Here is a 16,559-nt window from a genome sequence, read left to right on the forward strand (position 1 = left end):
CAAGTGAGGTATCACCTCACACCAGTCGGAATGGTCATCATTCAAAAGTCCACAAACAATAAACAGTGGAGATGGTGTAGAGAAAAGGGAACCCTCCTACACTGTTGGTAGGAATGTAAACTGGTGCAGCCACTATGGAAAACAGTATTGAGATTCCTCAAAAAATTAAAAATAGACTTACTATATGATCCAGCAATCCCAGTCCTGGGCATATATCCAGAGGGAACTCTAATTCAAAAAGCTACATACACTCAACGTTCATAGCAGCACTATATACAATAGCTGAAACATGGAAACAACCTAAATGTCCATCAGCAGATAACTGGATAAAGAAGCTGTGGTATATTTATACAACAGAATACTACTCAGCCATAAAAAAGAATAAAATAATGCCATTTGCAGCAACATGGATGAACCTAGAAATTGTCATTCTAAGTGAAGTAAGCCAGAAAGAGAAAGAAAAATACCATATGGTATCACTCATATGTTGAATCTAAAAAAAATACAGGACACTAATGAATTAATTTACAAAACAGAAACAGACTCTCAGACATAGTAAACAATCTTATGGTTACTGGGGGAAAGGGTGTGGGAAGGGATAACTTTGGGAGTTTGAGATTTTCAAATGTTAGCCATTTTAAATATTTTAAAGAACAAGTTTCTTCTGTACAGCACAGGTAACTATATTCAATATCTTGTAACAACCTCTAATGAAAAAATATGTATATGTGTGGCTGGGACATTGTGCTATACATGAGAAACTGACACATTGTAACTGACTGTACTTCAGTTTATTAAAAAAAAAAAAGGTTGAATTATCTTAAGTTCCAGTGAAGTAGCCTTCATTTCTTTTTAAATTCACTGATGTTAAAGACTACTTCTCCTAAATGCTGGGTGAATTCTGTGTTACTCTACCTTTTGACTAATAATGTGGAGTCTTAGGGCTATTCATTCATTTAGTAATTATTTAATAAGTAGTTCCTACTCTGCCCAGTGCACTCTGCTAAGGTCAAACAAGACAGGCAAGATTCTGTTCTGGTGGAACCTGCATTCTAGTGGTGAGAGATGAATAATATACAAATAAAGGAACAGGCAATGCCAGATTGTAAGGAATGCTGTAATGAAAATGAATTAAAACAATATATATATAATAACAAGGCATATAACAGAGCTCAATAAATAGATGCTAGATGCTAAATGAATGCTGGCAACCATAACTCCTAGACACAGACTCCAACTGAAATCAGCATAATAAAAGCTTATAATAGAAAAGAAGAAAAATGGGGAAAAAAGGCAATTTAAATAAAAAAATAGATGAAAGAATTTTTCAGTCCAATCTCACATAGAATTCACCATAAAAATATTTAGCCTAACCATGGAAAACATGCTACAGCCTATCCGATTTACAAGTTGAATGTTTTAAAGAAAAACCAGCTACTGTATATAACACTGGAACTGGAGAAAATGGACTCCCTCAGCAGGCAGACGTGCCTGCGGCCAATACACCTGCTGTTCCCTCTACACTATCTGATTCCCTGGCTCAAAAAGGGTTCCAACTTCTTTGCACACAATCCTCAACCTTACTTATAACTTAAAGTCCTAACCCCGAATGTGTTTGGAAAAGTGCTTTCAAAGAGGGAATTAAGGTTGAATGAGGTCATAAAGTTGGGGAGACTCTAATCTAATAGGACTTGTGTCTTTATTAGAAGAGGAAGAGTCACTAGGGGTCGTACACACACAGCAAAGGCCGTGTGAGGACACAGTGCAAAGATGGCCGCCCACAAGCCAAACACAGAGGACTCAGGAGAAACCAGCCCTGCTGGCTCCTTTATCTTGAACTTCCACCCTTCAGAACTGTGAGAAAATAAATTTCTGTTGTTTAACTCACCCAGTGTTTGGTATCTTATTATGGCAGCCCTAGGAGACTAATATATTCTACAATTTGGTTGGCTCTGGGGTTACAGGTGTTCCCTTCAGCACTAAGAACAGGAGACAGGATTTTTACTAATAGGAGCTGAGAGGTGTGTGCATGCGTGTGTGTAATCTAGATACACATAGTGTCAGGTCACCTATAAGCAACGTGAACAGGAAAAAAAAATAGTCCTTACTGTTGTTCATTCACATCATTTTGCCCCATGATTGAAACTATGAAGCTCCACTTATTCAAAGAAAATTTGAATAGAACCAAAGCATAGGATCCCTGGATGTGCTAACTGTCTGTCCCTTGAGAGGCAGGGAACAAGGTCCTGCCAAACCCAAGATCAGAATGCAAATATTCAGATCTTTAGGTCACTATACAGAGTGTACAGTGTACAGAGGCATGATCACTGTTGGGGAGGGAAGGAAGGAAAGAAAGAAAGAAAAGTAAGAAAGAAAAGTAAGAGAGAAAAGAAAGAGAAGAAAAGAAAAGAGAAGAGGAAAAAGAAGGAAAGGAAAGGAAACGAGAAAAGAAATGAGCTGGGGTGTGAAGGGGCCACATAGGGAAGGGAGAAGACGGACAGACAAAAGGTTAGAGCCAGTTCAGCCAAATCTAGGCCACTGAAACTGTCACAAGAAGGCCTTGAGGGTGTTGGATGGAATGTGTGCTGGATGCCAAGAAGGAAAGAGCCTGGGGGTTGAGGGTGAGCGGCTGCAGCAATTAGGAGAGAAACACAGTGAAGTAGGGTTCCAACTTATTTGCACACAATCCTCAACCTTACTTATCACTTTTACATATTAAGGTTCCAAGGAGGGGTTTTTCAACTTGAAAACCTGAAGCACCAATCTAGGTTAGCCTCACTAGCTGTGGCGAAAGAAGAAAGCACCGGGTGGAGAAGGACGGTCACAGCACTGCACCTCTGACAGATGAGGCTATGGGCACAGGGAAGGAGCCCTTGCCTCTTGATTCTCAATCTTCCCCTTTCCCACTGGGAACCTCCTTTCCAGATGCCTCCCCTCTCCACATGAAAATGCTGTGCACCCTGACCTAGTGCTCACCCCTCTGCCTACTCAAAACATCAGCTATCCCTCCTGACTGCTCTGATTTGACGGCTTTACTCCTGTAACTCCAATTTCCAATGCGTCTCCAAGTTTACCTCTTAGATTTAGATTTAAAGGCAATACACAAGAGTGATCAAAAAGAATGGGCTCTTGGGTGCATATGGCTCAGTGGTAGAGCACATGCTTAGCATGCACAAGGTTCTGGGTTCAATCCCCAGTATCTCCATTAAAGAAAAAAAGCATCGGTTCTTAACCTTAAACCTACCACTTCTCTAAGCCCATCTAGCCTCAGCTAAGTAACAGGGCAAATAACTGCACCTGTCTCATAAGACTGTCTTAAATGAGATCATGCACACTTTTCTCTAATTTTTATGTTTGTCTGCATTAATTCTATCCTGCCTTCCCTAGAATTGAACCATGGGCCCAGGGATCCTCTGTGAGAAGGCCTCAAGTTCCCACCCCGACCCCTTGCAGGAATAGGAGGAGGAATATACACACTGCCCTCAGTCTGAAATGGACTGCTTTTCTATCTTCAGTCTTCATCTTTCACCCTCAAAGGACCCTCCACAAATTTGTGGCTCACTGTGCAGCCTGAAAATTTTGTCTCCATAAAAACAGCTACCGAAACTCAAAGCAACCAGACATCTGATCCTCTGACCTTGACCAAAGAGGTCAGGATACCTTTTTTGAATCTGAAGACCTCCACCCATTCTTTATCTATTCTATCTTTGGATACACCTTGAGGATCATTATCTCAGCCCCACCCTTGAGAAACTAAATCTGGCACTTTGCCTATTAGCCACAGCCTCCATTGACAACTGTTCATATCCCCCACCCCTACTAGGTCCACAATTTACCTGAACTTTGACCTCTAAACCTACACTGCTCACATCATGCATAGTTTATCCGAACCTTGTGAGACACTTGACTCCCTTGCAAACCTAATAGTCTTTACGGCCCCCTCAAGTCTCTGATGAACATACTCTCTATCCATAAAAACATCTTTTTTTTCCCATTTCTCACTCCCAGAATATTTGGAAAGAAATATTAAGCATGGTACTGACTGGGCCCACTGAAAACTAGTACTAAGTCTGTCTAGTGGCCACTAATTTTTATATCTTTTGTTGATTATCTGACTTGCTCCCATCAAGGTCAGTGCCAGGCCTTCTTCATTCTTCTCCAACTTCCAAACCAATTTGATTCTTCCACTGCAAAAGGCAACCCCAGAACTTACCAGTCAGAGCCAACCTTATGATGGGTTCCCCTTCATCTTTCTTTCTCTCCTTTTCACAGTATCTGACTCTACACTCATCCACTCTTCTCTGTCTTCCATGTAAGAGGGAATGGTGATTCACCTGTGCTCTTCATCTTATTTCTAACTTTCCTATACTCTAATTAGCCACCCACCATCATGTATCTTAAATTTCTTCTTCTTCCCTTCGGCTTTAAAATATGCTCAGTCCAGAAGAATAGATAAACAAGATTATACTGTATAGCACAGGGAAATATATACAGATCTTGTGGTAGCTCACAGCGAAAAACAATGTGACAACGAATATATGTTCATGTATAACTTAAAAATTATGCTCTACACTGGAATTTGACACAACATTGTAAAATGACTATAACAATAAAAAATGTTAAAAAAAAATGAAATATAATAATGATGCAGGAAAACGGATGTGGGGTGTGAGGAGGGCCAAGTCCCAGGTCTTGGTTGAGCCCCTGGGACGTGCCCCACCAAGTGTGGGTCCTTGGCTTCACGCAGTAAAGAATTCAAGTGTGAGCCACCATTGAGTAAAGGTAGATTTATTTAGAGAGATACATACTGCATAGAGTGTAAGGCAAGAGAAAGGCAAGGGAAGAGATACAGGAATTGGGTGCTCAGGTTAAAAGTAAAAGTAGGTACACACTCCATAGACAGTGTGGGCCATCTTCAAAGGAGAGAGAGCGCAAAGGGGCCACTAGGTGTGGTGTTGTCACTTTTTATGGTTTCAGCAGCTTCACACGCCTACAGGTGGGATCAATCCAACTGCCCTGGGGAAGGGGCTGGGACTACCAGGAATTGGGCCACCACCCATTCTTTGGCCTTTTGCGGTTAACCTTGGGGCTGTCATGGCACCTGTGTGCAAGTTATTTGATCACATTGTTACAATGAGCACATAATGAAGCTCAGGGTCCGCTAGAAGTTAAACCTCTTAATCCTTAAGGCCAATTAGGAGGTGAACCTTCCACCATTTTGGTGTTAAATTGCTGTCATTCCTTGAGTGGTTGTGCCCTGCCCCCCTTCCCTCCTGTCTTAATAACAGTCCTATATAAAAAAATAAATATGCTCAGTCCATCCTAGACCTTGCTGAAGGCTTGCTTCTTCCATTCCCCAACTCGGACTATCAAACATCTTAAAACAACAACAACAACAACAATAACAACAAACAAAACAAAACCAAAACCCAAACAAACAAAACCTACCTTTTCACTTCATCCTGATTACCCTTTGATTCCATTTCCAATCCTTTTAGCTACAACTGCATTTCAAATTCCAGCAAATTTCTGCTTGAAACATAATGGCTTTTTCTCAGTATTCATTATCTCCAAATGTTCATAGCAAACAATAAAACTTATAATTAACTCTTTATTAGGACATTCACTGCCCTTTTTTTCCATGACTTAACTCAACAGTTTCCTACATTAATTAGTATCATAATCTTAGTAAGATTACTTAAATCCCGAGTCTCATCTTACTCATTGATAAAATTAAGGTAATAAAAATTCCTCCCTCGATGAGTTGTCATAAAGATCACATTCCATATTATTAGTTACCCTATCTGAGCTCTAATTATGACCTTAGCACTGATACACAAACACACACACAGACACCAGAGACTATATACACACACACACACACTATATACACTATATGTGTGTGTATATACACACACACACACACACATATAGTCTCTGGTGTGAGTGTGTGTGTGTATAAATACATACATACATGCACACACACAGACACCAGAGACTATACACACACACACACACACTCTACATACACTATGCATATATATAGTCTCTGGTGTGTGTGTGTGTGTGTATACATACATACATACATACATATATACAAGCACACACACACACACATATATATACTTGCATTGCACACTCAAAACCACTCTATGAGGTAAATATTATTTCCATGTACAGATGAGGAAACTAAATATCCAGAACTTAGCCTACATATTCAAAGTCACAGGTCAATGTTTATTAGAAACAAGGTTCCAAATAAGATCCGATCCACGGGACTCAATGGCTGTGCTTCAGAATGTACCACAATAAACCTGCCAAGCAAAGCACTGGTGGAGCAGAGTCTACTGCCTTCTCCCAGCTTTTCATACATATGTCCTCCAGCCCAACAGACAAACAATGGCCATTTGGGTAACTGTGCTTGGACAATACAGTTTACAATCTCAAGTCAGTAACTCATAGCAGAGACTACTGGCCTGTCAATAATAATAATCACAGTAACAATTACATGCACTGCACTTCATGTGAACTCCGGTGTGGTTAGCAATAGGTCCCACTGGACAGGGGATGAAAGTAAGGGTCCAGGGTGGTCTATGTGTCATCTACTAACTACTTCTGGTTCTCCCCTTTCTGGTCTTCAAGAGACAAGGTAAGATTGCACTCCAGAACCTCCAGGCCACATGACAGTGAGGGGAAAGAGACACTCGTGTCACTTTTGAGCTGGAATATCAAATTGTAAATGGAAATCTGTAAGAAAGCATCTTCACTTCACCTTGACAATCAACAATATTCCAAACAGTGACTACCCTGTCTACTTGGAATCCACTGAAGGCAATGCAGCACCATCAGCTGACCACCCTGTGTATACAGCTTGAGTAAAAATAAACTTGTATTGTTTTAAGTCACTGAAATCTTGGGGTTATGTTACAACATAACCAGGCCTTCCTGGCTGATACACATAACTGACTTACTCAAGATCACATCAGTAGAAAATAATGGCTTTCTCCAAGCCTCATAAATGCTAAGGTCACTGTTCCTTCGACTATGTCCCTACTTGCTTCATAGGTTTACAGTCTCAAAAATAAAACTTTTTCCTACGAACTAAAATATAAACATAAGTATAATCTGTCTCATCTGGGTTTAAAATCCTCTGTTTTGGTGAAATAAAGTTTGGTATTTTCACTTATTTCATAAATGGGCCAACCTGCCTATACTTAATCTCTTTTACTATATGAGGTTTAGAATTCTAAGTAACAATTCCTACCTCTAGAGCATGCAGAAAAATACTTCTCATCTTGAATAATCAATTTGTTGGTCAAACAGGAAGTGGCAATTAAGTGACAAGGACTGTAACACCACCCAGGGTGTGACATTGTGCTTTGAGAGCCTCTTAAAGCCAAGACTGACTTTGGATGACCTCACAGGAGGGGCGGAGAAACAAAGCATCACCTTATAAACATGACCCTTTCCTAGGGCATGGCAGGTGCAGTTGTACAGCCCAGACAGCCTCTGCATCACAGCCATTTCCATCATGAAGATCACTGGGGTCCTCCTTCTGCTCTGTACAATGATCCATATCTGCAGTTGCTCAGGTGAGTTAATGGTAGATAGTGCCCTAATAGCCATTAAGCTTGTTTTCTCAAATAACCCCTCACAGGATATAAGCATTTGAGAGAAGTATCTTGTCCTCTGGACTTAAAATGTACTGGTTTGTAACAGAAACAACCCTGGCCTGGAAAGGGGAACTCTTAGGTCCCACTTGGAGTTGGGGGAATTTGGATCTAGTGCATTCCCTCTCAAGGATTTTTATTTCCATTCATGGAACCAAAAAAAACTAATTTTTTTTTAAAAGCCTACATTTCATAAGGACACTGGAAATTGTTGGTAACATCAGCTACTATTCCTCAGTGCAAAGATGCAGGAAAACTCGAATGTCTCTCCAAATCAATCCAGGAAGATCGAAATAAAACACAGTTCTCCAAAGCCCAGGATCAATAATTAAACTTTTATATGGTAAAAAAATTTACTTAAATAAGATTCTACACCTTAATGATATTCCATTACACTCCTTTATATCAATTAGCAGGGGGAGAATATCAAAGATGGTGCTTCAGGCTCTTAGAAGTGGCTCCTATTGCCATCTGACTTAGAACATTATCAGAGACACAATGAGCTCCAGAAAACATCCTGTGGTCAATAAAGGGAGGAAATTTGGATAATTCTGTTACTTGAACCAAGGACTTGGTTAGCCATTTGCTTCCTCAGCAAAGAGCTGGATTTTGTGAAAGGATGGGATAGGTGCTGGAACTCATCACCAGAACGACGTCTTCATCAATAGGACCAAATTTACATTAAATACTGAGATCTCACCACTTTGCTTAATTTTTTAACATTTCCATCTGCATCTCTCTTTCAGAAGCTGCTGGTCAGTCTTTAACAAAGGTAAGTACACGGAACTACCCTTTCATTTCAGTTCCTACTGACTGTCCTTTAGCTGACAAATACTTATGAAATACATATGTAAGGTTAACTCCGTATGTTTGGGAGGGGGCTAAAAGGGAAGGCAGACACAGATAAAGAAACTGCCTCTGCTTTTCAGAAGGCGGTTGAAGAAATATGACATACATATATGTAAATAACCATAGCCTAAAAAAATATTCCAGAGTTAAAAAAGAGAAGACTTCCAGCTGGGAGGTTGGTAGAATCTTCAAGGAAGGGGCAACATGTGAGAGGCAGGAGAGAGTTACCCTGGTTAACTGCATAGGCTCTGGATTCAAACTCCCACCCTACCACTTACTAGCTTTTATGTAATACAAGTTCTCTCTTCATAAGCCCAAATTTCCCTCATCTGTAAATAGGTATAATAGTAGAATCTTCCCTATTAAGTTGCTCTGAAGATTAAACAAAGAAAATTCATGTAAGATTTAAGTTTAATGCCTAGCAAAAAAATGCCCAGGAATTGTTAATGGGGTGTGCTAGCAATAATAGAAGTGGTGCTGGCAGTACCAGTATTTGTCACAGTGGTCATATCATCAATAGAAGTAGTCACAGCAGCATCAGAATATCAGAGTGGGACCTCCAGGATGGTATCTGACTTCTTGTGCAATAGAGGCAGGGTAGCCTAGCTTGAGAGCTGGGAGAAAAGCAGGACATTCTCTTGTGTCTGTCGCAGGTGGACTGCAGCATTTACAAGAAGTACCCACTGGTGGCCATCCCCTGCCCCATCACATACCTGCCTGTTTGTGGGTCTGACTACATCACCTACGGGAACGAATGCCACTTGTGTATTGAGAACTTGTGAGTACCTCATGGGAAGGAGAAAGAAGTTGGGGCAGTGTCCTCCACTGTAATCCTTTCCTCTTTCCACGAGCCTGCTTAACTCTCCAGAACCTGTACTGTGCTGTACTGTGCTGGGAGAGAGAAAACTTGCTGCCTCACTGTCAGACTAGGGTTGAGCCACCTGCTCTGCCAGCTGGGACTGGTCATTCCACGGCAGAACCTCTAATTCCTGCCTATCAATTGAGTCTAACAAGATCATGCCCTTTCAAATTACTGTCCCCAGAGTAATTAATGGCCATAATTCAGATGATTCTTAGATAAAATATGGCCAGAGGGCCTTTGTACTCCTCAATTTCTTAAGGCTATAGATATTTCTATAGCCTTAGGGGGACAGGGAGGATAAAGCTACCAAAAAGATTTTTTTCTTTGCTCTAAAACTGGGGAATGCAAGCTGTCAGTACTTGGACCAGAATCCCATGGACATGTTTTGTTTAAGTTTTGTTTTTGGCCTGCACAGGGGTTTTGGAGGCAATATAACCAGGCAGATGTCACTTCCTCGGTGTAAAATGGGCAATTTAGCATTTACTGTCTTATACCAAGTTCCCTTTCCTCATTGTTAACTCTCTTACAGACTACTGGATTCTGGCCACTCATCTCAGATCTTGTGGTTTTTTTCACCTCTGTAATTATCTTTACAAGTTAAAATACGTTAACGGCTTGAGCCGAGAAGAATATATTTACATGTTTATTCCAATTCAGGAACTTTTATTTCACAAAAGAGAAGATTCTCTAATGTGTCCACACATTGGGCCCTCGGCCTAGAAACCAGCTTGTTTCATGGACACTGAAGGGACATGTGGTTGAAATTGGATCCTCACCAAGGCAGGGTCCAGCCTCACCACAGGCCCTGCTGACCAGGGAAGGCTGAGGGGCAGGCCACCTCAGCTTCCCTTGTCAGAAGGCCTCCTTTGTTGTTGTGAAACACTGCTTGATCAGCCTGGGCTCTGGGATCGGTGGAGGCAGCAGGTGGGGTGGAAGTATCACTGGGCTAGGGAAATTCTGCTTCTGCCTCTGTCAGAAAGTGCCTGTGGCAAGGACATGCCTTCTCAGGAACTAATTTTCCTCATCTATAAAATGAGGTTCTGCCTCACAATCTCTATAGTTCCTTTCAGTTCTAATATTATATAAAATTTCCTCTTGTGTTAATAAATCTTGTTAACTGTCTTCCCACAGGAAAAGTAACGGAAAAGTTCAACTTCTACATGAGGGAAAATGTTAACTTCACCAGAGACATGGCTATAGAGCAATGATATCCCCACTGTCATCTCCATCTTCCCTGGGCCCTGCCTGCCTTTTCCTTCATGGTGGTAGAGGTTCTGGGGGCTGGTGCTGGGCATGGGGCACAGAAGATTCAGGGTCATCTTTGCTGAGCAGAGAAAGCTGTGCTCTCCCTCCAGACTCCTGACTCACTGACTGACAAATAAAAACATATCAAATAAACTAAAAAGTATAATGAAATTCTAACAATTCATTGCTGAGTTCTAAGTGTCAAATGAAATAATTACATTTACAAGAAACTTTGCAGAACTGTTATCTACCTAGAAACCTTAATAGTTCAAAAGATATAAACCCATTTAAAATGGAACACGAAAAGCAAAATACATATAATACCTAACAGCATTCATCATAATTCTTTTAGGAATTACATACCTATATAACTAGATATTTATTTCATAAATAAATTATATAGTAACAATTTTATAGCAAACATTATCAAAATAAATCAGTGACATTTCTGACCTATCCTGAACAATCTAACTTGATCCTAAGATTTTAAAAGTGTATTTTTGGAATAAATTGACCGAAAAAAAAAAAAAAGTTCATCTGCAGTAGAGGCCCTATTTGGGTAATTTATTTTCTAATTGTTCGAATGAAACTCCAATTACTTGTCAATTCTTCTTTACTTGACATACTTAGTCCATTTTATCAAGGATGTTGTGTGATTCTACACAGGGAGTCCGGCATGCTTGGAAAATGCTTCTCTAAACTTAATGTGGCAGATTGCCAAGAAGGCGGAGTAGAACGACACTGTGCTCACCTTCTCCCATGAATACAACGAAAACTATATCTACATATGGAACAATTCGCACAAAATAGCTGCTGAACTTTGGCAGAGTATTTCTTACTATTGGAACTACAAGGAAAATCCTCACAAAACTGGGTAGGAGAAAAGAAAAAAGAAAAATTAAATTAGGGAGGATCTGTCCCCCTGGGAGGGAAAAGCAGAGGAAGAAAAGCATCCTCACCCTAGGAAGTCCCCTCTCCAGCAGGGAGTTCAGCTGAGAAAGAAAGGGGTCTCCAGAGGCTTGAAGGAGAAAGCAGCAAGCGCTTGGCAGACATAACAGAGAAAAACCAGCACAGGGCTCAGGCAATCCCCAGCCTGAGACGCAAGCCTGTGGGGTTGAGCTGGGACTGGGTACTGGAGTTCAGCCTTATGTGGATGAACCCAGGGAGAGGACTGGGGCTGAGTGTGGTGTGGGCTGAGGCTGGGTGGGCAGAAAAGAACAGCCTGGGTCCCCCAATAGAGAGCACCACTGCTGGTGAGCATAGAGAGAGGGGCACAACACAGCCCGGCCACAGCCGCCATCTCCACTAGCCCAGAGGGTGCTGCTGGGCACCGCTGTAGGCGCCACGCTCTCACAAGTGGAAGGAAGGGCTCCAGATGCAGCTGTCTTCTCATTTTGCTCTGGAGGGGCACAATGGCTGGCGTGCAGCTCCCAAACTGAGGCAGGGCTAGAACATGAATCCATTACCAGGGGTCCCAAGACTCTGCAGGCAGGACTGAGATTTCAGTCAACCCCCAAGCAATGGTAGTGGATTTGTTCTGCTGGTGCCTTTGTGGACCGGTGCCTCTGAGACAATCAGAGTTCTGGTGCGTGGCGGGAGAAAGTCTGTGTTAACAGTGGGCCTGCATACACAGACATGGGGATGGGGTCTGGTCTGATCCCAGGCTCGTGGTGGATTGAGTGCGTGACTGCACACGCACTGTGGGTGCAGAACCTCAGGGATGCCAGGGCAGTTGCCAACATTCCCGTGGCTAAGAGAGGGACAAGGGGAGTGTCAACAAAGTATACTTTCTAAACCTGGACAACGAGAGCACTGTCAGGTGGACCTCTGTTGCGGAGGTATACTCAGCAACTACTCATCCAGCAGAAGTGTTCCAGTCCTGCCTATCACATGACAGCTCAGAAACGGGTCTGGGAGCCTCTATTCCAACAACAGGAAAGCAGTCCTGGCCCCTGTCAGGGCTGTGACAACCACAAAGCAAAGAGGAGGCCTTGCTTGAACCAGGGCAGGCTGCGGTCACCACAATACCAACCACACCCCTAATCAAGGGGATAACAGCCAGCACACGTTGAGGAGATGCGTGGCAATCATCCATACTAAAAACAGCCCTCATGACAAAATAATAGACACACAGTCTACACAGGGACACTCCCACTTTAAAACAAAAAGACCTTCAAGACCAAAGTAGATAACTGTTACTCCTAAATTCATAGAGTCAGAGAAATAAAGTAAAAGCAGAGGAACTACTCCCAATCAAAAGAATAAGAAAAGTCTCCTGAAAGAACAAAGAAACAGACCTCGACAGCTTAGTAGATCCTGAGCTCAAAAAGAAGATAATAAAAGCACTGAAGGAAATAAGAGGCTATCAATAGAAATGCAGAATACTATAAAAAGGAATTAAAAACTATTAAGAGGAGCCAATTAAAATTAGATAACACAATTGCTGAGATAAAATCTGAGCTAAAGGCAGTCAGGAGTTAACTAAATAATGCAGAAGAATGAGTAAGTGATTTAGAAGGTAGGATAATGGAAATCACCCAATCACAAGAACAGACAGAAAAACAAATAAAAACAAATGAAAGCAACATAAGAGACTTACGAGATAATATAAATTGTGTCAACTTATGCATAATAGGGGTTCCAGAAGGAGAGGAAAGAGAAAAGGGGATCAGAAAGGAATTTGAAGAAATCATGACTGAAACCTTCCCAAAACTACAGAAGGAAACAGATATCAAAGTACAGGAAGCACAGAGAGTCCCAAACAAGATGAACCCAAACAGACCTACACCAAGACACATTATAATTAATATGGCCAAAATTAAAGAAAAGATTCTAAAGGCAGGAAGAGAAAAACAAAGTTAGTTACAAGGGAACCCACATAAGGCTATCACCTGATTGCTCTACAGAAACACTGCTGGCCAGAAGGGAGTGGTAAGATACAAAGTCCTGAAAGTAAAACCTGCACAGTAGGATACTCTACCAAGCAAGACTATCTTTCAGAATAGGAGAGAGAAAGAATTTCTCAGACAAGCAAAAACTAAAAGAATACAACAAAACTAAATTTATCCTGAAAGAAATATTGAAAGATGTTCTCTAAATTAAAAAGAAGCAGGAATCTATAAAAAGAGGACAACACAACTGGAAATGCAGTATCTATAATGAACAGCAAGAGAATAAACATGAAGATGTAAAAGAAGACATCAAAATCATAAAATGTCAAGGGGGGGGCAGGGAAATGTACATCCCCCCCCATTCTTTTTAGGATGTGTTTGGGCCTGTAGGATTACTGGTCTAAAGCAAAAGGATATAGTAATGGGTTAACATACTTCAAAAACTAGGTAACCACAAATTAAAGGCATACAATAGAGTCACAAAAGCCAAAGAGAAAAGAAATTAAGTGAAAACAAAAAAACACTATTACACCACAAAAGGAAAAACAACAACAAAATGAAAAGAACAAAGAAGAAACACAAAATCAACTGGAAAACAAAGTTTAAAATGGCAATATACACATCTATCAATAATTACCATAAATGTCAATGGACTAAATGCTCCAATCAAAAGACATACCGTGGCAGACTGGATAATAAAACAAGAGCCTACAATATGCTGCCTACAAGAGACCCACTTTAGGGTGAAGGACACACATAGATGGAAAGTGAGAGGATGGAAAAAGGTATTTCATGCAAATGGAAATAACAAGAAAGCAGGGGTAGGTAGCAATACTCATTTAGACAAAATATACCTTAAAACAAAGGACAAAGAAAGAAAAAGAAGGACACTCTATATGATAAAAGGAACAATACAAGAAGAGTATACTATGCTCATTAACATATATGCACCCAATATAGAAGTACCTAAATATATAAAACAAATATGAACAGACATAAAGGGAGAAATTAATGGAAATACAATAATAGTAGGAGATTTTAACACACACCTAACATCATTGGACAGATCTGTTGGACAGAAAATCAATAAAGCAATGGAGATACTAAATGGCACAATAGAATAGTTGGACTTAGTTGATATTTTTAGGACATTACATCTCCTCAAAACAGAATATACATTCTTTTCAAAACCAGACAAAGACACTACCAAAAAAGGAAAGTACAGACCAATATTGTTGATGAACATAGATGCAAAAATCCTCAACAGAATTTTAGCAAACAGACTCCAATTAACACACAAAAAACATTGTGCACTATGATAGTTTGATTCATGCCAGGGACACAAGGATGGTTCAACATATGCAAATCAGTATGATACACCACAGCAACAGAAGAAAAGACAGAAATCACATGATCACCTCAATAGATGACAAAAAAGCATTCAATAAATTTCAACATCCATTTATGATAAAAACTCTTAGCAAAATGGGTATAGAGGGAACGTATCTAAACATAATAAAAGCTATTTATGACAAACCTACAGCCAACATAATACTCAATGGTGAAAAACTGAAAGCGTTTCCACTAAAATCTAGAACAAGACAAGGATGCCCACTCTTATGACTTCTTTTTAACATAGTATTGGAAGTCCTAGCCATAGCAATCAGACAAGAAAAAGAAATAAAGGGGATCCAAATTGGAAGAGAAGAGGTAAAATTATCACTACATTTGGATGACATGATACTACATATAGAAAACCCTAAAGGCTCCACACAAAAACTACTAGAGCTGATAAAAGAATTTGGGAAGGTAGCAGGGTACAAGATTAACATAAAGAAATCAGCTGCATTTCTTTACACTAATAATGAAAACTCAGGAAAGGAGAGTAAAAAAAAAAAATCCTTTTACAGTAACAACAGAAAAAAAAACAAAAACAAAAACAAAAACAAAAACAAAAACAAAACTTAGGAATAAACCTGACCAAGGAGGTGAAAAACAAATGAAAAACTACAAAACACTGATTAAGGGAACTAAAGATGATTTAAAGAAATGGAAAGATATCTCATGCTCTTGGATTGGAAGAATATTGTTAAAATGGCCATACTACCCAAAGCAATCTACACATTTAATGTGATCCCTATCAAATTACACAGGACATTTTTCACAGAACTAGAACAAATAATCCTAAAATTTATAAGGCATCACAAAAGACCAGAACTGCCAAAGCAATACTGAAGAAAAACGAAGCTGGAGGAATAACCCTCCCCAGACTTTGGACGATACTACAGAGCTACAGTAATCAAAACAGCATGGTATTGGCATAAAAACAGACATGTGGATCAATGGAACACAACAGAGAGCCTAGAAATAAACCCACACACTTACGATCAAGTAATCTACCAAAACAAAAAAACAAAACAAAACAAAAAAAGGAGGCAAGAATATACAATGGAGAAAAGATAGTTTCTTCACCAAGTGCTGTTGTGAAAGCTGGACAGCTGTATGTAAATCAATGAAGTTAGAACACTCCCTCACACCATACAGAAAAATAAATGCAAAATGGTTTAAAGACTTAAACATAAGACAAGACACAATAAACCTTCCAGAAGAAAACATAGGCAAAACATTCTCTGACATAAATATTAGCAATATTCTCCTAGGGCAGTCTACCTAGGCAATAGAAACAAAAGCAAAAATTTAAAAACTGGATCTAATTAACTTATAAGCTTTTATACAGCAAATTTAACTAAATGCAAAACAAAAAGACAACCTACGGTATGGGAGCAAATATTTGCAAATGATGCGTCTGACAAGGGCTTCATTTCCAAAGAATACAAATAGCTCACAGAACTTAATAACAACAACAATAAAAACAACAAACCAAACAACCCAATCCAAAAATAGGCAGAAGACCTAAACAAGCAATTCTCCAATGAAGACATATAAATGGCCAATAGGCACATGAAAAAATGCTCAATATTGCTAATTATCAGAGAAATACAAATCAAAACTACAATGAGGTATCACTTCATACCAGTGAGA

The 16,559-nt window shown here is 40.0% G+C and overlaps 2 protein-coding genes across 5 annotated transcripts in view; one reads left to right on the forward strand and one right to left on the reverse strand.

The window, feature by feature from the left end:
- The window catches only part of LOC102512215 (sperm-associated acrosin inhibitor), a 269,442-nt gene that overhangs the window by 208,236 nt on the left and 44,647 nt on the right, over positions 1–16,559 (reverse strand). The gene's annotated exons all lie outside the window — the stretch shown is intronic.
- Positions 7,460–10,803, forward strand: SPINK7 (serine peptidase inhibitor Kazal type 7). The gene is made up of 4 exons (XM_006186538.3): positions 7,460–7,592; positions 8,417–8,442; positions 9,173–9,297; positions 10,513–10,803. Exons 1-4 carry the CDS (start codon positions 7,532–7,534, stop codon positions 10,556–10,558), a joined length of 258 nt encoding a protein of 85 aa, XP_006186600.1. The 5' UTR covers positions 7,460–7,531; the 3' UTR covers positions 10,559–10,803.

Source organism: Camelus ferus, chromosome 3 (assembly GCF_009834535.1).
Source record: "Camelus ferus isolate YT-003-E chromosome 3, BCGSAC_Cfer_1.0, whole genome shotgun sequence".
Classification (NCBI taxonomy): domain Eukaryota; kingdom Metazoa; phylum Chordata; class Mammalia; order Artiodactyla; family Camelidae; genus Camelus; species Camelus ferus.

What these genes read in the sequence shown, in the direction of transcription:
- SPINK7 (XM_006186538.3), top strand. Translation starts at nt 7,532, where the DNA reads ATGAAGATCACTGGGGTCCTCCTTCTGCTCTGTACAATGATCCATATC. An exon ending in CCATATCTGCAGTTGCTCAG is followed by an intron (nt 7,593 to 8,416) that starts GTGAGTTAATGG and finishes TCTCTCTTTCAG; the next exon opens with AAGCTGCTGGTCAGTCTTTA. An exon ending in CTGGTCAGTCTTTAACAAAG is followed by an intron (nt 8,443 to 9,172) that starts GTAAGTACACGG and finishes TGTCTGTCGCAG; the next exon opens with GTGGACTGCAGCATTTACAA.